The sequence below is a fragment of the Aythya ferina genome (genome assembly GCF_964211825.1).
Source record: "Aythya ferina genome assembly, chromosome: 3".
Taxonomy (NCBI): Eukaryota; Metazoa; Chordata; class Aves; order Anseriformes; family Anatidae; genus Aythya; species Aythya ferina.
In genome coordinates this window covers 77872496-77895346 of record NC_140298.1, presented here as the reverse complement: position 1 = coordinate 77895346, position 22851 = coordinate 77872496, and the positions used below count along the sequence as shown (strand labels likewise).

The following is a 22851-nucleotide window of genomic DNA, read 5'->3' as shown; positions in this document are numbered from 1 at the left end:
CACCTCACTTAGATATCCAGAAGTTAATTGCTAAACTCTAACCTTTAGCTGTTTTTATAGCCAATAGTATGAAATGGAGGCCTCCAGAGTACAATTTCATCCCAACAGAGATGCCTAAGATAGAAGCAATGAATCACCTTTTAAAGGTACAAATTTTTATCCATTGACTATAAATGGATCCCTTGGGTGACTTCTCTAAATTTAACTGTCTGAACTTTTAAGTGTCTAAAGCTGGTTGAGAAAGAGCCTACAAACATTCCAGAAGTATGCTAAAAATGTTCAAGAAAAGGTTTAATTTAAATGAAGATATAAAAAAATGTTTTTTCATATAAGATTTCAAATGGCATTATTAGAAGTAGCTGTTGGTTTAGCCAAGAAACCATCAGTGCCACTCTGAAAAGTATGAAAAGTTGAAGAAAGGATAATAGCATTTTGTGAAAGACAGAAGGGTAAAAGAAAGAGGGAAATAATTTCTTGGAAGAATCTGGAGACTGTTCACATTCCAAATGTGCCAAACAAAAGAAAAAAAAAAAAAAAAAAAGGAAAAAAAAAGAAAGGAAAAAAAAAAAAAAAGCAAGGTATTTACAGCTTTGAGTAATAGAATTCAAGCCAAAAAATCATAGAGGAGGCCTGCAGCACAAGTGTTGGAACTTATGAAAACAAATCCCAGGACTATTTTCCAGGAATCTTTTTCCTCTACAGGAAAGAGAATATTTCCTGGGAAAAGGAAGCAGAGCAGAAGAATCAGAAATTAGCAAAATGGGGTTGGATAAAATGATGATTATTTCTAGTTTGCTCCAGTATATTTCATCATCTTTCCTATCATTTACCTGAAAGCATCTTTACATGAAATTTTTTTAACCTGCATCATTTTAGGACATGTATACCGTTTTTCTGTAGAAACCACATTTGGTGAGAAGTTTTGCATCAAACCTAGTACCATCACGTTATGAAGGATGTTTCACAGTTCTGTATTATCAATATGTCATCCTCTTGTGATTCTCTAAAATATTATAGCCACGGCACTTTTAGAAGTAAGAGGAAGATTATCAATAAAACAGAGCCTAACCTTCACAGGTATTAGGTACTTAATGCCTACCTAATATTTAGCTCTCATTGATTTCAGCGGGAGTGAGGAACAGGAGCTAGTAGCCAACACCTCTGCACAATTAGACCTTACTCCTGATATTTGATCTAATAAAGTCTTTCAGCTTTTTTCCCTCTAACTTCAAATTGTGTTATTGAAATACTAATTTCAGAAAAATGGTTATAAATTCACTCTTTTAGGTGATGCTCAGCTATAGACACGAAAAGTAAGAGTCGTTTTCCTTTTCTTCTTCATTCTGTTTGAGAAGTTAAAAATTCCTTGGTTTGTGATCACATCCATTTGGGCTCAATTGGACTTCCAGTGTTTTCTGTACTAAATTAATTTCATTTAACTTCTCTAATTGTAGTGAGGGTTTATAGCATCTGTAATTTGATTTTATTAATGCCAGACTGTCATTGTTTAGCGAGACATGACATATGCACTCTTTCTTGAAGACAATATAAAGTTTTAGCAGTCCTAAAGTAATGTCTAGATAGTTTTCTGACTTTAGCACTGGATGTTTCTGAGATGTAGTTGCACTAATGACAGTTGGAATGATGCTATTTTACAGATTCCAGAACCAGATTCAAATAACTCATAAATTACTGAGCAGTGATTCCATTGCATACCAGTGTCTATTGCCTTTCAACATAATCTATCATTCCCTTCCATTTTGTTTAATTGTTAGCAGCAAGTATTTAATTGCACAGTTTTCTTTTCTCTGTTTTAATTCTTTTTCTGTGGATACTTCATATTGAGAAAAGTATGCATCTATACCAACTTCAGATATTCATGTTAATCATGCTAGGGATCACTGTTTATGAGACCACTTTATTAAGGTTATTTAGAAAGAGAGGGAAATGCTGAATATGTCTTTTCATTTTATAAACTGCTTTTCCAGTATTTTTGCACTCCAGTATGCAACAATAACAACCTATAATTTTCATACAATAATCCATTGTTTTCACTGCCCATGGACTCAGCTCTTTGAGATCTAGCTTTATATATTTCTAAACATAACACGTAGGGTTATCTTTACCTGCTAAATGCAGGTGATAAGTAGCAGAAGGAAGTGGAGATAACAGAGGGAGCTGAGTAGCATGTGATGATGACATAATACAGAAGCAAACTTACATAAGTTGGTATTAATAAACTTCCCACTCATTAACCCATGGTCATGCTGAGTAAAATTTGCTTCACAATGTACAGTTCAAGTATGGAGAAAAGACTTGCCTCCAGCCATTAATGATGACATAATGAAGTGGGATATTGCAACATTATAAATTTGATATTTCAATTCAGTTTTCTTGTAAAGTCAGGAAGGACTGTGTGACTTAATGTATAGTGAAAAATCTCTTACAACTTTACTCCTTAACAACTTCAATCTTCTGAACATAAGCATTAGAACAGCTTTTACAAGATGCACATCGAGGTAAAGAGGGATTTTGGAGCCTCAATGTGAAAAAATCTCTGGAAAAGAATTCTCAACAGATAAATTGTTGCAAGTAGATTTAACTGCACAGCTTCATGGTGCAACTAAGATATACTGCATAGATTTCTGTCTGGGATCAATAAAGCTGGAGTAGTTTAAACCAGCAAATACCACTCCCTTAAGTCTGCCCATGCCTCTCTTGCTTGCATCACTTTATACTTGTTATGTACAGTTGTACTGAGTGAGATACAAACCTGCAGGAAAACAAAACAAAACAAAAGTCAAACTTTAATCAGGTTTGGTGGCTGCATGAAAATGTACTAACTAATGTTCACAAAAACTCCAGGAATCTGAGCCAATAGAAACTCATGCCTGTTCAATTACCAAACCAAGTTGGGTTAGAAAAAGCATTTTCTGTTCAGATAAATCATTTAAAATGTATATGGATTTGCATATATATATGCGCATGTATATATATATACATGTGTTCATGGCTGCACATATATATATATATATGTAGATGTAAATATATAACTGTATTAAAAACAGAGGATTATCAAGTTGCTGCTGCCTTTCACTTGGCTTCTTGAGAAGAGAAATTTAATCCTTCCCCTACTATATCCTGAAAAGCATTTAGATTATCAGTTTGCAAACATTCTTCCTACACCTTCACTGTTAACCTAGTGGTCCCTGCTTTTAACTTAATAGGTGGGTGACCTCCCAGGGGCATTAGGTTATTTATAATAAGCTTGAAAGTGTTTTCTGTGTGTTGAGGAAGGAAAATCTCTCAATAATATGTTTTATGCGTATGTTAGATACTATGTTAGTTCCAATAGCATCAGTGCTATTTTTAATGCATTTTAAACTCAAGTGGAACATATAGATAGATTTGTCATTTTCCTATACAACATAATAGTAACTTGCTAACTCCTGAAATGAGTCAATTAATTAAGACAGTGGTATAGGTCAAAATTATCAGAGGCCATTCAAAAAATATTGTAGACTACATATGCACCATTTAATTTACTAGCTTGCATAAAACCATCATGCTATCAAACGTTATTCAGAAAGATAACCTATTTAGGGCACCTTCATTTCAGTTCCTTTCCCAAAACAAGTATTTACATTGTTCAGAACAGTTACACAAGCTCACCTCTTGATTGTCAGCTATTCTATCTTAATGCAAAACAATTTCTTCATGTTTTTTCATAGACTAATACCAAGTTAGGAAACCCTTCCCCAGAGCAATGACAGCATAATGTCTGAAGAGTAACAACTAATAACAAGGGAGGCTCATCTTTAACTTCAAGCAACTTATGTGTCAAAACTGGAAAACTAGACAGAACAGTGGGATTCCATTAAGATTTTAATCCTCTAAAAGCATATTTGGCACTTACCTCATTCTTCTAGCCCTTGTCTTGTTCCAAGCTTCTTGAAGCATTTGATCTGAATCTATGTTTCATGACAAATGACTCTGCAAAGAGCTTGCTTACCTAATTTCCATTATTTTTACTATTATTAAGAAAAAAGGCACATCTGGGCAAATCAAGATTTATTTGAAGATATTTTTCCAGGCTATTTGAGAGGTAATACACCAAACCATTGATGCTATTGGCCTGTAGAATTCCTGCTGTTCAGATAACTAAAATTTGGATATGAGGGAGATAGGAGGAAGCACACAGTTACAGGGAAGGTGTTTCCACATTTTCATTTGCTTTCTGTGGTGGCATTACTTCTCCCCCCATATCCAATTGTAATATTCTGCCATCTACAATGATTTTAATTGTAATAACAATATTTTTAGAAATATTTTCTTTAATTCCATGAACTTTTGATTGAGAAAGGCAAATTTAAAGACTATGTCAGTTAAGGTCACTGCACCAGTCAAACTGGACAGATCAGGGAAGAAATAAAATCCATATTCTTTGCTATTATCCTAAGAAATAAATTTATAATCAGTACTTGTATATGACATGCTTGACACTTGTAGAAAGATGAGAGCTAGAATAAGAAAAGAAAGGTAATTAAAGTTTGCCTTGTATTCCTTATCATGCAATATAAAATCTAAAACATTCATCAAACAAATCAGAAGGATTTTCTTCATCACATCTCAAACAATTTAATAAACACCAATGACAGAATTTTCACAGAGATTGAGGAATGTAGCTTAGTTTCCATGAAGTATTCATTTAGTATCTATAGCTCCTACTCAGACTTGCATTTTTTTTTTTCTTTCCAGGCAGTGGAGGAAGCTACTCAGATCTTAACATGACTTTTTTGTGTTTTTTTTTTTCTGTATGGTGAGCACATTCTAATGAGCTTAAAGTTAAAACTTTCAATTCTGCATCAGTTTCCATGAGTTGTAATATGTTGTCAGATAGCTATAAACAATATCACATATGAAGGAAGTATCCATATCACAGCTGCATGGACTAATTAGACATAGAAATCTAAAAGACAAATCATTCTTTTTAACTTATCACATAGTGGAAAAATAAAGACTACATGTGAAATGAGTGGTAATAAATATGCAGTCATTACATTCCAGAGCTGTGATGTGGCTGCATTTTTTAATCAGAGAAGTTGTATGACCAGTAATAACAGTAGCAATCTGGATAATGACTTCTCATGATTCATGGACTATATTGCTTGTCCACCAAGATCATTAGAAGTGTCCTGACTTCCTTTTATTTACATTGTGGATATGTGTCCAGCTGGCCACTGCTGAAATCAAGACAGTAGACACCACTGATACTAATGGTCTGATCTACTGAGTCCAATTCCTTACTTCTATTTATGAATTCTCTACATTGCAGAAAGCCAGTTATGTTTTATAACTTACAGAGGAAAGAAAAATGAAGAAAAAAAAAAAAAAAAAAAAAGAAATTTGACTTAGGATATCCCCTTTAACATATTTCATCAAAAGAATGAATAAAATATTTATTTAGCTACTGTCCTTTGCATTCCCATCAAAGTGAATAGAGAGACACTTAATAACACATGGAAACATTAAAGAAGCTTTTTATCAGACTGGATTGGAACCTTCTCTGAACAAACATTCTGGCCTAAGGGAAAGTTTTTGATCTGTGAAGCTTAAGCTTTTGGTGCTTAAAACACTCTCATATTAGATCATGTGGTCAATTTGCATGGAATAAATGATTTGCTCAAAACTTGTAAAACTATAAAATAGAACTTGACAAGTCATTAGCAATAAGTGGTATCACACTGGCATTATACTAACTAATACTGGTGCAATCATTAGAAAACTGCTGCTACAACAAAGAACAGGAAAATAATGGGGCCATTTTGTACTTTGACCTGAAGGTGCTAGATCATTGTGCCGCAATGCAATCTAAACACAACACTGCACTTCTTTGTCCTTCTTTATCTACTCAACATTCTGAGCCTCTGTCCTTTACTACCTTTAACACAAAACAATTGTTCCAAGTTGTAAAATTTATCATTTTTTCCATCTAGGGATAAGTGATGTAATTTAGGTAAAGGCAAAGAAAATAAGAAAAAAATAATCTTTAGTTCTTTTTTTTTTTTTTTTACTTTAATCAAAACTAGGAGAAAGAATAAGATTATTTACCCATTCTTCATTAAATGTTACATTGTTTTGGTTTTCTTTCTGAACTAGGAATTCAATTAGTGAAGCTTCTCATTGTTGACAGAACTTATGAGTATAACTTTCAGATTCTTGTCGAAAACAAGTGGTATTCAATGTTCATTTGAAACACAAAATGTTTGGAAAAATATGGCTAGATATCTGGATTTCTGAAGTTTGCCTATTGTTCATTTCAGTCACATAGAGTCATTCTGTAGTGAGATTGGTAAATATCCTGTTGTGGTTACCACCAGAAGAGTAAATAGGTGTAAAACCTGAGATTATTTTTTTTTAATTTGTTGCACAGTGCCTTCAGTACATTTATTTTGTCACCGTTTGTCAACGTTTTGCCAGTGGCTCAGATATGTGAGTCAGTTCGAGCTGTTCCATGTGTGATTTTTTTTACAATTAACAGGTAAACTAAATTGTGTGCTTACAAATCATTTGTCTGTGATCATACACATGCTGATGAGATGAAATAACATTGAGACCATAGGGCTCAAATCCCACTGCTATCTTCAAGATGATGATTTTCCTATGCATTCCCCATGAGTATGGGTATACAAAGCATACCTTTGTAAAATGAGAGGGGTAAGTATGATAGTGCAATTTCCAAGGATCGTTAAGATATTTATTTCTCTTCTGAGTCTATCACCAAGCATGAGGCATGGCTTTCAGTTTTTGTTGTAGAGCTGGAGCTGAAACCTAACAACTTTGCATTGCATGTGAATATGTGCTAGTGCATATGATGGTATTAGTATTATTTGTATTATATTTCACAAATTAATTTTATTTCACAGGATACCCAAGAAATTGTACTTTCCAAGTGACCATGACAGGAGAGCTAATTAGCATAAATGGCAGACAAGGAAATTAGAAGGAAATAAGGAGACTGCAAATAGGCATTAAAAAAAATAATCTATCTAATATAAAAGTATAATATATCTGTTTGTGAATACGTGATGAAATTAAGTGAAAATATTTTTCATAGAGAATGGTATCTGGACATGTGCTTAGCAGAGGAAGTCCAAGTTCAATTTTGTGAGCAAGTACAGTTCAATACTCCAAGAGAGTTGAAGTATTTCACTCAGCAGTTGGAATCAGAAGCTAGTCAGTGTTTACAGTGCATGACCTTCTTGGTATTGGCTAATTAAGAATAACCCTTGAGGCTAAGAAACAAATGTTTTTTACTTATTTCAAGAAATTCATAATAAGTGGACTTGAGGGAACAACTAAAGATCATTTGCTTGACAGAAGAAAATATGCTTTTACTGTAGAAGAGGCATCATGAATATGTAACTTTATTATTACAATATTATTCTTCTGAGGTTTTTAGGCTAATGAAGAAAAATAGATCTGTAAGCATTTCAGTACATGCTTGAGTCACTTGGTCTTTATTGATTTAAAATGTAGCTCTTTAAAATAATTATGATTTTTTTGAGAAATACATTTTCTTCTTATGATGTCTAGAAGATAATAGCTTTTACGCGCAATGTTGGATTTACAACACAAACAATTCTGAAGGGAGTTCATCCTTCTACTGAATGTGCACAGCCTGTTATTAAATACATTTTCCATGTTTCTTAACCTGTGTACTTGTGCAGGACATAAGGGAATGGTATCACCTCGTCTTCTTCTAGAACATAGTCCAAGAAAGAAAACAGCAGCTATTGAAGGCAAGTTTGAGTCTTTTCCTCTTTTATTGTCTTCTACTTATTAACTTGGCTCTCTGTTCTAATGGATTTTGTTTATAAATATAACCCATATTACAAAACAGATTAAATGACTAGGGCTGGTTTTATGAAAGGTGCAATCATACTTGCATTACAAATCTTCCTTTCAGTAGTTCCACAGTTGGCTCTGTGGATTTCCTGCATGAAATAGATTGCAGGACTAAAACCTCTCTAAAATTCTTTGGATGGTGTAGCTTATATAGCAACTTAGCTATAAGTTGCCATCTAACAGTAAAACATCAACATTATCCTCTTAATCCTTTGGATTACTATTTCAGCTATTGTAATTCAGATGTGTTTTTGTTGTTGTTGTTGTTGTTTTCTGTGTATTATCTACAATAATGAAGATAATATTTCTGGCTGTACATTTATCTCTGTTGCAAAAAAACACTGAAAGAAAAAATGAGAAGTCAGAGCTTACATTCAGAAGATTAAAACATAGCCTTGCAATCATATTATATTGTTTACAGCCTAATCATATCAATAAAATGGTTGAAATATGCATTTTACTTTTAAAATGGACTATACCTGATGACTTAAAACCATTACTGCAACATACATTCTTGGTCTCTATGTTATAATATTTAATATTATAAAATATATGAGTCTTTTTATGTAATCATTTACCAGATTTCATATAATAAATTTGTTTAGTCATACCACGGCACTTACTTGTAGAGGTCTTAGTTCTATGTTATTCAGAAACCAGTTGCAATCTAAAAGAAAAGCATATTGGGTGTCAGCAGCATAACTAACAAATGCTATGAGGTTTGCCTGTATTTGAAAATGGAAAATGAGAGACTTTGTCAGACCCTATGACTAAAACAAACAGTTAAATTCATTTGATTTCAAAATGTGATTATTTTCAATCAGAATGTTCAGATAAAAACTGGTAAGAAGCTTACTATCTCTTTTCTCTTTTTACCTCAAATAAAATTTATTTATAGATACATTCTTGGAAGGAGTACAAATCTGTATTTACTTTGACACAACATAATATATAAATAGATTTGCCATCCTGCTTGTTTAAGGAAAATGTTTTAACCCTGCTTATCAGCAAAAAGAAGTCCCTGAAATGTTAAACATTGTTATCCACCAATTAGACATAATGAAAAAAAGGCATAATGGAAAAAGACATCTGCATTTGTTGAGTGATAATCTTTAAATATAACTGTTATACAACATGAACTAGAATAAAATTAAGTTCTTGATTTTAAAAATCATGAGGTGCATGCAATTACTGCAATTGCACACAGAAGTGACTATTTATGACCAGTTACACATTTATGTGTTTCATTAACTCATTTATGCATGCAGTTGAGGTAATTGTGAATGTAAATTAGGCAAACATCTATTTGGCAAACAAATTGTGGGGCAGATTATGCACTCAGAAACATACAACTAAACACTCTTTAAGGCTCAAGACCAGTCACTAGGATGCAATACCACTCATGCAAGAGTTTTGAAGGAAATGAAGAAGGAAGAATTACTGTGAAAATACAGTTGTGAAAAGCTGTTATATTGCACTATTGTGTTTCCATATATGAAAAGCAAGCATATATAAAGGCTTTAGGAAACTTAAACTCTGGAGCTTTATTTCAGCCCTTGGGAAAATAATTAAATAATTTATGAGAATAGCTGGCATAATATCAGAAGGGAGAAAGAGAAGTAGTCAGAGAAACTTAAATCCCTGGAATAGCTGAAGAGACATCTATCTGTGTCTTCATAATGTTTGCATACATATATGCTTGCTTTTCATTGCTAACTGTTACTGATCAAGAGAAGGAACAGGTTGAAACAAGATACTGTTTTATTGTAAATACAAAGATAGTATTATAAATTTTTAGGATAGTGAACAAGCATTCATTGATTGAGAAATGTACTTTATGGAGGAAGTGACCTGGCCTTTTATCAAAGTAACCAACTCTGAATAAAAGGTAAAACTTTAGGAGGTAACAGAATGGTTGTCACAGAGAAAAATCATGAAACCAACCTATTTACACCTTAGGCATTCCAACTCAGTGGCATTCAGAGATTAGATACAAAATCATGCAGATAGTAAAAGCTGAAAATATATATATATTTTTTTAATTACTGCCCTGTTTTGCCACTGACTTCTTAGGTAATCTTGGACCATTCTTGCTTTCTGATAATGTCAAAGTAGTGGCAGTACCTAATGTGTAGTGGCAGTCTAATAATTTTAGGTGTTTTGATACTTTCAGATAGAAAGCTTTTCCTGGATAGTATCCAATACCCAGTAGAAATCATTCTCTGCTGAATTCATAAGGTCTTAGAAAATCAGCACCTTGTTGTTATGTTTTAAATATCAACCTTTCTCTGCTTGTCATTGTCATTCAATGCCTCCATTTTTTTTTGCCTCCATTGTAGGTCTTTTGCAGACAGTGATTATGTAAAACAATCTTAACCTGTATCCTGTTTTGTGTAGTATGCAATAAAGTGCATTGAAATGCATGCATATGAACTGAACTTCTCAGATGTCTCCTGGTAGGAAATCAACATTCCTTGTACTCATTTAGTCAGAAGCCAGATCATTTCTGTTCCATTTCATGGTTGTTTGGTCTTTTTCAATCAATCAATCAATCAATAAATAAATATGCTGTCTTCAGATCTTATACTCAAAGTTCAGTGAAGAGTTTGAAGCTTTAGGCTACAAACAGAAAAGAATAACCAAACCAAATCCAAACAAATCTAACTAAACCAAAACAAAACAAAACAAAACAACCACAACAAAAAGATACAGTAATAATCAAGAGAAATAAGGAAAGGAAATTTGTGAAGAGGAAGACACTGATTCATAATTCTGCTTTTCTTACAAGCATCAAAACCTTGTTTGCCCAACCATGAATTAAAATAACTCATTTTACATCCTATATTTTATCTTCTGGAAGTAGTACTCTCATATTGGCTGACACTGTGACACTGCCATCTAGTTAGGATGCTGGTGCTGGCTGTAATTTGAACAGATCTGTTTTCCTTGGCTCTGAATTTTTGTCTGCAATGGTCATCTTCCTTGATTGTTGTCTTCTTTTAACTCTTGCTTTCTTGTGATTTGCAGCACTGACATCCTAGTGCTGCTCTGCAGAAAACATTGGTGTTCTGTGTGTCTGCTCTCTCAGGTCTTGACTTTTTTTCTCAATTCACACAGGTTTTAGCTTCCTCCATTTCCCCATTTGCCTGAGAAATAATTTCCTATTCTGACAGTCCTCCCCTGCTGTGTTCTCAGGCATGGCTGGGCAATCTCTAAAGAAGATGATGCAGTTAGACTAGAAATGTAAAAACTAAGCTCAGAAATGTAGTTAGTTATTGGTAAAGCATCATATTAATTGTTACATAAAAGCATTCCTGTGTTTTCATGAGATCAGAGTATCCTTGTGAGAAGCCTGTATCTAAATCCTTCTCTCAGTGGAAGGCATCTTAATGCAAGTTACCTATGAACTCAGACAGCATGTTTCGTAACACAAAAGTACATTGAAGAGCATTGTGTACCACCAAAAACAAAAATAAATAAGTAAATAAATAATTAAATAAATAAATAAACAGCATTGTATCTGACTATGATTTTCCAGGTTATATTGTGCTAAAAATCCGTGCTTGTATCTTTGAGTGGGAGAACATTTATCACAGAATAGTGATCAACATAATTGTTCTGATCTGCTAATGGATCGTGATGGCTTTTGAAATACCTCCCTCCTTTGACCGCCTTTTCTTTTCCATATTTCTATTATTTGTGATATTAAATGAAGAAAAAAGGGAAACATATTGAAACATCTGTGGAGGTTTTGTGATGAAAAAAAAAAAAAAAAACAGAGAGAGAAAGAGAGAGAGAAAGATTTTCTCTAGATCACTGTTTGAATTCTCCAATTACAGTTTTGCAGAATGCAGTACATTGAATTACTGTGAAATACATATCTTTAACTTCCTACACAATTCCTGTGGAGATTAAATTCTCATTGAAATATAAATCTGCATCTAACTTTGATGCTGTATAGAATGTACACTATCTGACTCTTAGGAAAAAATTCTAGTCTATATCTCAGTTTGTGAATATAACGTTAGGGGATATAACCAAGAGTATGTAAATTACTAAAGCCAATACACATTTTGTCAAAGCTTCCTTGATGTATAGAAGTGTATAAATCTTGTACAAATCAATCTGCCTCTGCCTCTGTACTGCCTGTCAATGACCTTCTCTTCTGTACACCAATTATTCTGTAAAATATCTGGCTTTTTGTGTTATAAAATCAATTCCCCTAAAAAACAAACAAACAAACAAACAAACAAACAAACAAACAACAACAACAACAACAAAAATTAAATGAAAGACAGTAATCCAAGATTCACTAGAAACCTCACAAATATGTAGAATTTTGAATGTTTCTCCTGTCTGGAGCATTTTTAATAATGCTGACATTATTTGTGGATGACAGTTCATTGTCTCATAAATTTTAATCCAAAGGTAAATAAATAAGAAAAATGTTTATGTGAGAAATATCATAATACAGTTAGTTTTTAAACAAACCTGCTAGGGGAAAAAAAAAAAAAAAAAAAAAAAAGGTACTCTACACATAGCATGAAAGCAAGTTTGGTTGGGTTTTGGTGGGTTGGTTGGTTGGGTTGGTTTGTTTTTTGTTTATTTTTGGAAATGTGGGCCAGACATTTCCATGAGTCTGTACTAAAGAGAGTAAAAGCTATGAAATCGTCTACACAAGATTTCAAAGTGATTTATTTAATGATTTAGATTAGACATTTAAGAAGTAAACTCTAATGATTTAGCTATGATGAAAAAAGCCTAAATCCACACAGTTTCAGAAAGCCCTTGACATTTTACTTAATAACATGAGGCTCTTTTATTCTAGTATAAGACAGAAAAATTAAAGTCACTAAAAAGTACTTAGCAGAATGTTGAAAGTGAATTAAAGTATAAAGCTACATATATTTTGATTAAATATATTACTATACTCTCTCATTTTTATTATTATTTATCCACTTTATTGGTTTATGAAGTTTAAAATAAGCATTTATCAAAATCTTCCCAATAAAACAAAACCAAATAACTGAATATAATTTAAGTTTGAGGTTTTTTGTTTGTTTGTTTGTTGTTTTTTTATTATGTACTACAGGTGAGCAATAACCTTTTGCATATGATGAACCTTCAAATGGAGAATACTTACATGGATTAATATTCTCCAGTCTTTCAAATGTTGAAATTCCATGAGGCAAATCCCTGAAGAAGAGGTCATATATAGCCTGGTCATCTCTTCTTCCTAAACCTCAGACATTCTTGCTCAAAAGCATGTGCATAGGCATGATCAAAACCCTTCCCAGCACAGGTGACACAATTGGTGCTGCTGTCGATTCATGTTGCCTAGTGTTAATACAGAGAAGGCTAACGCTGCTGCCTTGCCTCCATTAGTTTGGATCTTGCAAAGGAAGGTAGTACCATAAGGTGTCAGTGTTCCCCTGGGAATTTAATTCTTTATCACAATCATATTTGCATCATATTTGCCATTAGCTGTTATGCAATGGATTTCCTACTGCCCGGTAATGTCATGGGGGTTGGCATACCATCTCTTTTTCCCATTGGCATGCATTTTCTGGCTTTGTTACACTGGTATTTGTACTCCTTTGCTCCCTACTGTGTTGTTTAGCAAGGGCAACATATGGCCCCCTGCTATTAGCAAACAGTTTTGATGCTTAATTCAATGGAGCTATGAAAATGGATCCTGTAATAATTCCAGGAAGAAATGAGAAATACTTGTTAAGGTCATATGAAAGCATCATGAATCTCAAGCATGATATTGATACTGTTTCAGATTAGAATTTAAAAACAGTGAAATGGTTTCAATAAGCAAAATCAGGCTGTAGAGACTGCCTAGGATATCATGGTGTACTATATCTCCAATGACCTGTGTGCCCAATTAATCTTTAATTTGCTCAGTAAGAGAATAAATTGTATTGCATTAATCTGCTGAAATGCAAAGTTAAAAATGGAACATAGCTGAAAAAATACACAATTTTGACCAAAATACACATCTATAATTTAGGAAGAACGTGCAAATGTATGTATGTGTGTGAGTATGTGTGTGAGAAGAATTAATTGTAAGAAATCTATATTAATAAGTTTTAGGATTCTTTGATCTTTATTGACTTTTCAGTAGTATGGATGAGACAAGACAAAATTGTTTCTCACAAAGAAAACAATTGGGCCAGCAAGGACACTCTTACCCAACTAAGGGATTTTTCAGAAATATCTGAAGTCAATTTTGACCAGAAATTTAGACGTAGTTGAAATTTTTTAAATACTTTGACATCCTGAACCAAGTAGAAATATTTCCCTTATTTTTCCCTTATTTATTTATTGGGAAATATTTCCCAATATTTCCAAAAATTTCTTTTAATTATTATGGTTAGTAAAAGGGTCTTGTGTGAAAACGAAGCAAAATGCAGAAGGGAAAGAAATGTCATCAAAAATGTAAATGTAATGAAAAAAAAGCTTTCACTGAGTTCAGCAGAGAAAGGTTGCCAGTCACCAATTAAAACAAAGGAAGAACAACTTAAATCTTAAAACTAATAGGAAATAAAATATAGCTTTTTTTTTTTTTTTTTTTTTTTTTTAAACGGTGATTTGAAATTATGACAGCTTCAAGTTTGCAGAAAAATTGAATGAAGTTTTACCTATTGCATCCAGTCTGAAACACAGTATCACTGAAAAAAGTAAATCAGCTCACTTTGAACTGTTTTATATGTGTGTGAGTACACTGCTATTCCTCTTTTCTGCCAGGACCAGAATTAGCAGTCAAGAAAAACTGTTGTAGGCAATATCAAAAGTCTCTCACAAGAGCTTTTCTCCCAAGATTTCCTGACAACAGGGTTTTAGATAAATACAGATAAAACTTGTATACATGTCTGAACTTTAGAGGGCTTATTTGAACAAAAACATCTCCAAATGTCTGGCATATAGCCCCACTAGTTAGTTTTTGTTATACCCAAGCCTCTCCACAAGAAGGTATCTGTGACTGCATTTTGCTACCCTCCTTACCTCTACTTCTCAGTGGGTGGGATGCGCTGACAAGTACTTCCAGAGTCAGTGTCCCCGTAAGTATATGGAGCATCTGGAACGATATGAAGAGGAAAATCTCACAGCACCATTGTCTTCAAGTCCCTGGGCAGCATTCCCATGACACTATGCCTAACAACTCACATGTATCCCTAAATTTAGATTCCCCTCAGTGCTGCCACTGTAAGACACTGGTCTTGCCATGTCTGCTTTCAAGTGGTGCGTTGTTAGCATGTTTTTGTTATCTCCCCTCCCGCTGTTGGCTAAGCATTAGTTGACTTCCCACAAGGCAAAAGACATTAACAAAACTGTTAAAGGTAATTTGGCTTGAAACACCTCTTTCTTGAGCTCTTTTGAATCTCACTTGGATTTTAACCAATGTCCCGAGTCCCTTGTCACTTACTGAGAAATAAATAATTCCTTCTCACGTGCTTCTTTGCTTTAGGGCTGGCCACTTTGCTCCAGTCATTTCTTAGGAAAACCATATGCATTTGTTTGTTTTACTCTTTTCCCAGTCAAAAAAAAAAAAAAAAAAAAAAAAAAAAAAAAAAAAAGAGAGAGAATTTCCCATTTTGTAGCACAACACTGCTTTAACTTAACCTTTTCATAGCCCTTAATTTCCTCCTTGTTCTAAATAAAACTCCACTTCTGACAAAATAAGTTGACTAAATGCAACATCTATTGCTTGATTTACTGACTGAGTCTGTTACTTTATACTCCACCATTTGCTAATATTCTTATTTCATGCTTGTAAAGGTATTACAGGTTTTTGAAGGTAAAGTCTTTTTATTTGTATATCTCTTACACCCTATGCATTAAGACATGGTTTTGGACTGGAGTTCCTGGTGGAAAAAAGAAAAAAAGAAAGAAAGAAAAAAAAGTACCATAAATTAACAGATGGGGTTTGTAGTTTTACAATGCAAAAGACCTGTCTAATCTCCTATTTATTTATTTGCTTTACCTCTTAATTTAGCTATGTATATATCTAAAGGTAAACTACTGCATTTACTGTTTCAGAAATGACAATTTTTCTGGTGTTAAATATACATTTAAATATGCCACAATCTAAATGTGAACTACTCAGGTTACAGGAAATAAATTTATTCAAGAAATGGAACTGCTTCCTTAAATCACAAATAACTCTTCCCATAATACCATAAATTATTCCCATAATTTATCAAGTTTATCATCTCATTTACATAAACTTCTTTCAGTAGTGTGTGTACTTCTGTACAGTAGGTGCATCCATGGGGCTACATGCAACTGAGATTTGGATGGAAGCCTTGTGACTGCTTTTCCTGAGACTTGACCAAGATTGTATATATTGGATTGGGCAGCACTAACAGCAAATAGGGGCCACAGTCCTTTTATACTTCTCTGTAAACATCCTCTAGAAATTTCATAACAAATACAGCTGTCTCTAGGCCCCCTGGAATATTTCAACTCAAGACTCTGATGTTAGAAAATTATGTCAGTGGAATTAATTGGTGGACAGACTTAGCAATAAAACCTCTGCAGCCAGGGATATATTCTCTTTGTACTTTAAGTTAATTGCAGTAAAAATTCCTGCTACCTTCCATATGTGCTCCATGCAAAGCTCCACTACTCAAGTCACCATGTCTCAGTTCACGGCTCTCAGGACAGGTACATCTCTGAACCTTGCTGTGATGTTTGGAGCATATTTTATGTGACAAAGCTGGCCACCAGAAGCTTGTGACATGGTGCACAAAGGCAGAAATAGTTTCTGATTAAAAAGAATCTTTTTGTTTGTAAGGACCTTGGGCATACAATGATTCCTATGCATCACCTGGCACCAGAAATGTATGGAAGCAAAAACAATTAATCTAACTGGAAGACTGGAGTAGTTAACAGCTTTTCCAGAACTGAGGCTCTCTCTCTCAGTAAATAAATAAATAAATAAATAAATAAATAAATGAGAGAGATCACAGAAATACTAGCAGCATTTTGGTCTCAAGCTATTAGGAGTAAAAGTTAGTGGAAAGATGGAAGTATGTTGATTACATATAGAAATGAAATGCTGAAAAGTCATGAAAGTCATAGCACAGGAAAATGGAGCTGTGAAACAGTTTATGTGTAATCTAAGGTTAAGGATTCTTAGATCCTTAAAGAATCCTTAAAGAAGGAGATGGCCATGTTCCCTAGTAAGAGTTTATGAACAGATTCTCAAAAAGAGAGAGAGAGAGAGACTCTCACGAGGGAACCCAAGAGCTAAACAACAAGAGTATTAAAATATGCTTTTAATATCATGACATTTTAATATATCACAAAAGAATCTTCTGACACTACATGTGGTTAAGAAACTTGGATATCACAAAGCATTCTCAAAGTATGCTCAAAGTTTCAACACAGAGAATTAAGTACACAAAACACTTGGACAACCAAATGGTTTTCTGATTCATTTTGTCACAAAAAATAACAAGGGAAAAACATTGAGCAAATATATTTAAAACAAGAAAGAAATGGAACATGGTAAGATGATGCTTAGCTTTAAATAGTACCATTAAAAATCAGTAGAAGTATGGTCTAAGGAGACCCTGAATGTTGGTAAACACATTCCATGATAGGCAAAATAACTTTTATATGAAAACACCATGGACAGACTGTGGAATTCATGTACTCTATAAAAATATGATTTTTTTGCATCAAGTATACACATATTTTGTTTTGGTTTAGGAAGTATGTTGTGCTGTACTTTTTTTTTTTTTTTTTTTTTTTTAATTCTCTGTATATATTTTTTCATGCAGAAGAGAAGTCTATTGTGGTAGCTAAGGAAGTGAAAAGTAAGTTTCTTCATTTTTCTTTGATCTTCATGTTAATATATGCAAGGGATAATAGGATAATTACTTCTAGGATCTGCTGGCTTCTGGAAACATTCCTATACCTTAAATAATTTTCAATAATTAAATAATTTTCTTGAAGGCTTATGCTCCCGTGTTTGTGACATTTCACACAATAATAAAATTTGTGGTGTTTTTTTGTTTGTTTGTTTGTTTGTTTGTTTTTGTTTTTGGTGTTGTTTTTTTTGTTTGTTTGTCTGTTTTTGTGTTTTTTTTGTCCGTATAAATCCAGAATAAAGCATCACCAAAAACAAAAAACAAAAAACATACTCTTATAGTTACATTACCTTCATCAACACCCAAAGCCCAAAACACTATCTGAAGATGACAAATTTGCCTTTTTGTTGATAAGTTGTTTGTTTTTTTTTTTTTTAGCAAATAATAGCAAAGAAGATTTGCTATTCTGGTACTTGTGTATTCTTCTCCATCTAAATGGGGATTAATTTCCAGAATGAAAAATAAGAATCACAGACTCTTCTGATGAACTCATTTTTTTTTTTTTTTTTAATTAAAATAATTGACAAAATAGAGGCAGATTTGTTTTCTGTCATAGATGACGGTTTAACGGCATTTCTCCATGAATAACAGAAGTCCTGTAATGACTGTTTCAAAGGTCCAATTCATTAAAAAAGTTATAAAGGTATATTTATTATATATGCAGACATTTCATAGCATTATGTTATGCTATTCCCTATTATCACTTACAAGTTTTGCTGCTATTAAGGCATATTTTGTATAGAAGCACTCATGCAGAACAGGGGCATGGACACTGAATCATCACGATAAACTTCTAGTTGTACCATGCGCATAATTTCTTGAATAGTACTTGCAACAGTAATGATATGGTGTAGGTACTGGTTCCTGTTCTAATCTTACCTCCATATTTACTCTTTGTGTATTAAGCTGTATTTCTGAGATACTGATATAAAATAAGTGACTATATATATAAAATAAGTGAATAATTTATCAGATGTCAAACTTATTACAGTTAGCCAAGAATTCCTATCTGAAATATGTTTCTACATATATATATATATATGCAATATCACCATGTTCAGACATGTATACATATATATGAAAATAGTTGAACTTCTCTTTCCTTCTTTAGAAAGAAAGGATGAAAAGAAAAGGACTGATATTAAGAGGTCTATTACTGAAACTAAGAAGAAAGGTATGGTTTGGGAACATTTCTTATTGGTTCTTATTTCTTATTGGTCTTTTGGCTCAAAGACTATTGTTGTTTGGTTGGTTAGTTTTGGTTGGTTTTGGTTGTTGGTTTTTAGTCCCATGCTTCTGTCTCTATATTGTCCTCTTAGTTCCTTAATCGTAATTTGCATGTTACTGTTTCTTCTGTACCTGATGCCTGATGTGTTTAGTGGCTGATATTTTCTGAAAAATTTTTCTGACTATTCACACAATACTGTCTGGTGGCCAGCTATCAGCTTGTCAGACAATTTAGTGAGGTCCCTATAAACAGCAGAACATGGTGATATTACCAAACACAAAACTCACAGACATAGCAACATATCACTTGGTTCACTGTGTGACACTTTCTAAGGGTGGTTTTTATTTATGTCTGTTTTTTTTTGTTTGTTTTTTGTTTTTTAAAGAATCATAACCGAAACTTACAGTGATCAAACTGCAAAGCCTTGATATGCATCTAAATAACATTTTGGATCATTCATTCCCATGAAGTATCAAAAATCCACTAGGGGTTTGCTTTCATAGGAAAATATTTATGTCATTTATTATTTATTAATGATTTCTTTGCTACTAGAGCTTAAGCTAAAAGGTACCATGTTCATGCACTGATGATTTTTGCCTAGCTTTTGATGAATTATTAAGGGTCCAAATCATTCATAGTTGATGCATGCTGATTAATTTTCATTTTCAGCTGATTGCTCTGTGGCTAGGTCTGTGCGAGTGCTATAAGTGAATAACCTGAACTAAACTACCAAATAAGTCACTTTTTTCAACATGTGCCCATCAGGGCTTGGCTGAATGCATATTTGAGTGTATGATTCAGAGTTATAGCATATCAAATGACTTTCTTTAATTAAATCTCAGAAAAAGAAGGAAAAAAAGAGAAAGCTCATGAGAAGACAGCTGTCCCTGAAATTAAAAAAGCAGGTAAGAAAATGAAGTCTTCCTTTCTCTGCAATAGATATCTGACTGTTTAGTGTAAGCACTTTCAGGCTTTAAACATTTGAGATAGGGGTGCATAAAATTCATTATCAATTAAGAATTCAATTATAATCAAATAATGTCAAAAGATATATACATTTATATCACAGTCTGTTTTAAATATATATATACTGTATTTACATTATATATAATATATACAGTATTTATGGATATTCTATATATGTATATATGTATATATAAATGATACACATAATTTTATCAGTTTTATGAGCTTAGGATTTTTACAAAAAATATTGCAAAATGCTTTCTGTCATGAAAAAAAAAAAAAAAGCATAAGAAGTTTCAAAGAGTGCATACATAAGAGACTGCATGGAGTACATTGAACTTTGCATGATTTTTTTTCACAAATTCATCTCACTTTAATAAATAGTAACATAGTAATACATCTACATATAAAATCTCTTGATAAAAAAGGTGGTTATTTTACTAAGACTTTCTCAACACTCAGAATATATATATTTTTAAGTTAAAATTAAAATTAGTGATGTCCTTATACTAACCCATTGTGTTTTATGTTATTTAGCATTAAAATAAGTGTTTTTCAATCAAACTATATATTAACATTCGGTTCTTTTCTACATTAAGATTGTTGCAGTTTGTCTTTCCTGTTATTTCAATAAATTTACAAATAGGTTAAATGTACAAATGCAAACATATCTCCTGTAAGTGTCACAGCCTGTGACTGTCTCATTAAAATCAAGTCTCATTAAAATCAAGGAGAAACAAAAGGGTCAGTCTAGTGGTTTAGGTCATCATTTTAATACCTAAATACACTGGTTCTACTTGCTGGTTTGTCAGAGACTTTCTGTATAATCTTCTGGAGGTCATCAAGTACTCAAATAAGCATTTCTGTAGGCTAGAGTAATGCCGAAAGCCCTGAAGTAAGGTTTAAATTAGAACTGAAAGATTCAGGGCTACAGTTACTATGTTCTCAAGGTAAGCCTTGTGCTCTGCTATCTAATTATTCAAATCTGTCAAATTTTATCAAATTCTATCAAAAGTCAAAGCGATATATAACCTATTGTTTACTAATACTGTGGATTACATATGCAAATATGAATATGCATCTGCTTTCTTTGACATTTAATAATACATGGCCTACATAAGCTTTCCTGTTTAAATGTTTATAGGATGAGAAGAAAAAATGTTAATTTATGCTTGATACAATATAAAAATACACAGAATGACACAGAATACTTTGGGGCACTGTATTGGCAGCCACATATTTAAGTATGCTTTAATGGTAGGGAGTGGCACACTGGGGAGTGATAACAATGGAGGGGAATTGTCTTTCTCAAGTTGCATATTTAAATGTATAACACAGATTTAAAAAGAAAATAAGATGACAATTCAAATATGTCTTCTAACTTTATTCTGGTTCTAAGCTTGTATTTCTTTTGAGAATATGGAATTTTAAAAGATTACATTTTATGCCAGAGCTGCAGCATAAAGTTATTAATATGTTCATCTTCACAAGCTGTTGCTAAATCCAGTGAGTCAGCCTACCAATGCTAGAAAGACACAAATTAGACAAACCGAGATATCCACACATTTCTGTCCCTTTTATTAGCCCGTAGGTTGCTGCATTTTGAAGAGTTTACTAGCCTTTGTGTAAAAGGATTGTAATCCATAATATATTCTTGCTACACATGTTGCTGTTATTCCTCATTCAGCTTGCTCTTTGAATGCATGTGTACTTTCTAGCTTTGATTGGCAGCACCTATTGTTATCCCTAAAAGGTTTTAAGCCTGAAATAATTGCCACATTTGATCAACAGAATAGTAGTGCACAGCCCAGTTTTGAAAGGAGGTGCCTCAGCGTCTGATAGTATTTATGTGCTTTGGGCAGACACAAAAAATGAACCTTGGAGCATTTAATCAGCAGCATAGATAAACATCCAAAAGCAAAAGTGTAGGAACAGCTTCCCATATTCTTACTTTTTTCCCATTAAAGGGCTATGCATTGGCCACTGCATTAAAAATAAACTCCTTGCTGTGGTTTTCAGATCCTTGTATTAGCTCTGAATGTCTCTGGTTTTGTGTCTTGTTTTGCTCCCCCCAGTCACTGAAATCCCCAAAGCTGAGAAGGATGCTGCCTCCTTGCTATCACCATACCTGTCCCTGTGCTAGGGGGCAGTTCCTGCTGCCAGAAGCTGCCCTCCTGGTGCCAAGTCCCACTTCTGCTCCTCACGTTCATAAACAGACTCTCAGAAGACTCACTTCCTGCTGGAGGCCCATTAGGAAGGCTTTCCCTACAGTGGCATGTACAGATTGTCAGGTGCAAATGAGAGAAAGGAGGAGATGCTCCATAAGCAGTGGGTCGTACAAACATCTCCACATAATGCTCTCAGAGAAGCACTTCCCTCTATTCCTTTCCATCTCTCTTCCTATAACAAGGAATGCTCCATCACTCTCCTGCAAATGCTGAATATTTTTGCTGATTAATGTTTTAGATTAGCCCTTTTGTCCAGGAGATGATTTTCTTTCTAGTGTTACCAGAGTGGATTTCTTTATTGCTCTGCATTAGCTGCATCTGTGTGATGTATTCATTTATTTGCATGCCAGCTCACTTTTCTCATTGCTTTTCTTCCTCCATTCCTCTCTCTCCATCTCTTTCTGCTGCTGCAGAGGAGCAAGAGTCATTTAATATGAAATGTTCTCAGTTTTTAGTACAGAATGCACTGAACGATTCTTAATTACCTTTTAAAAATGCACTGTAGATAAAACCACATTAATCCTCTGACCTTCAGCTAGTACAAAAACATTGTGTTAACTGTCCTGAAAAATAGATAATTCCATTGTCACAAACTCAGAAGTCTTGCTTAAACAAACATAATTGTTAGACACAAGGG

The 22851-nt window shown here is 33.4% G+C and overlaps 1 protein-coding gene and 1 long non-coding RNA gene across 18 annotated transcripts in view; one reads left to right on the top strand and one right to left on the bottom strand.

The window, feature by feature from the left end:
* TRDN (triadin) overlaps positions 1 to 22851 on the top strand; it is a 243505-nt gene that overhangs the window by 97388 nt on the left and 123266 nt on the right. For 15 of the 17 annotated variants that reach the window (XM_084515251.1, XM_084515252.1, XM_084515244.1 and 12 more), the window contains 4 exons: positions 7731 to 7802; positions 17703 to 17738; positions 18880 to 18966; positions 19863 to 19925. In XM_084515251.1, the coding sequence (XP_084371377.1) occupies positions 7731 to 7802; positions 17703 to 17738; positions 18880 to 18966; positions 19863 to 19925 (258 nt within the window). The remainder of the gene's footprint in view (positions 1 to 7730; positions 7803 to 17702; positions 17739 to 18879; positions 18967 to 19862; positions 19926 to 22851) is intronic. The other 2 variants (XM_084515250.1, XM_084515248.1) reach the window with 1 other exon arrangement.
* Positions 8582 to 14974, bottom strand: LOC311434798. The gene is made up of 3 exons (XR_014691736.1): positions 14920 to 14974; positions 13052 to 13245; positions 8582 to 11120 (listed from the first exon to the last, which is right to left on the bottom strand). It is a non-coding gene; the product is annotated as an uncharacterized lncRNA (long non-coding RNA).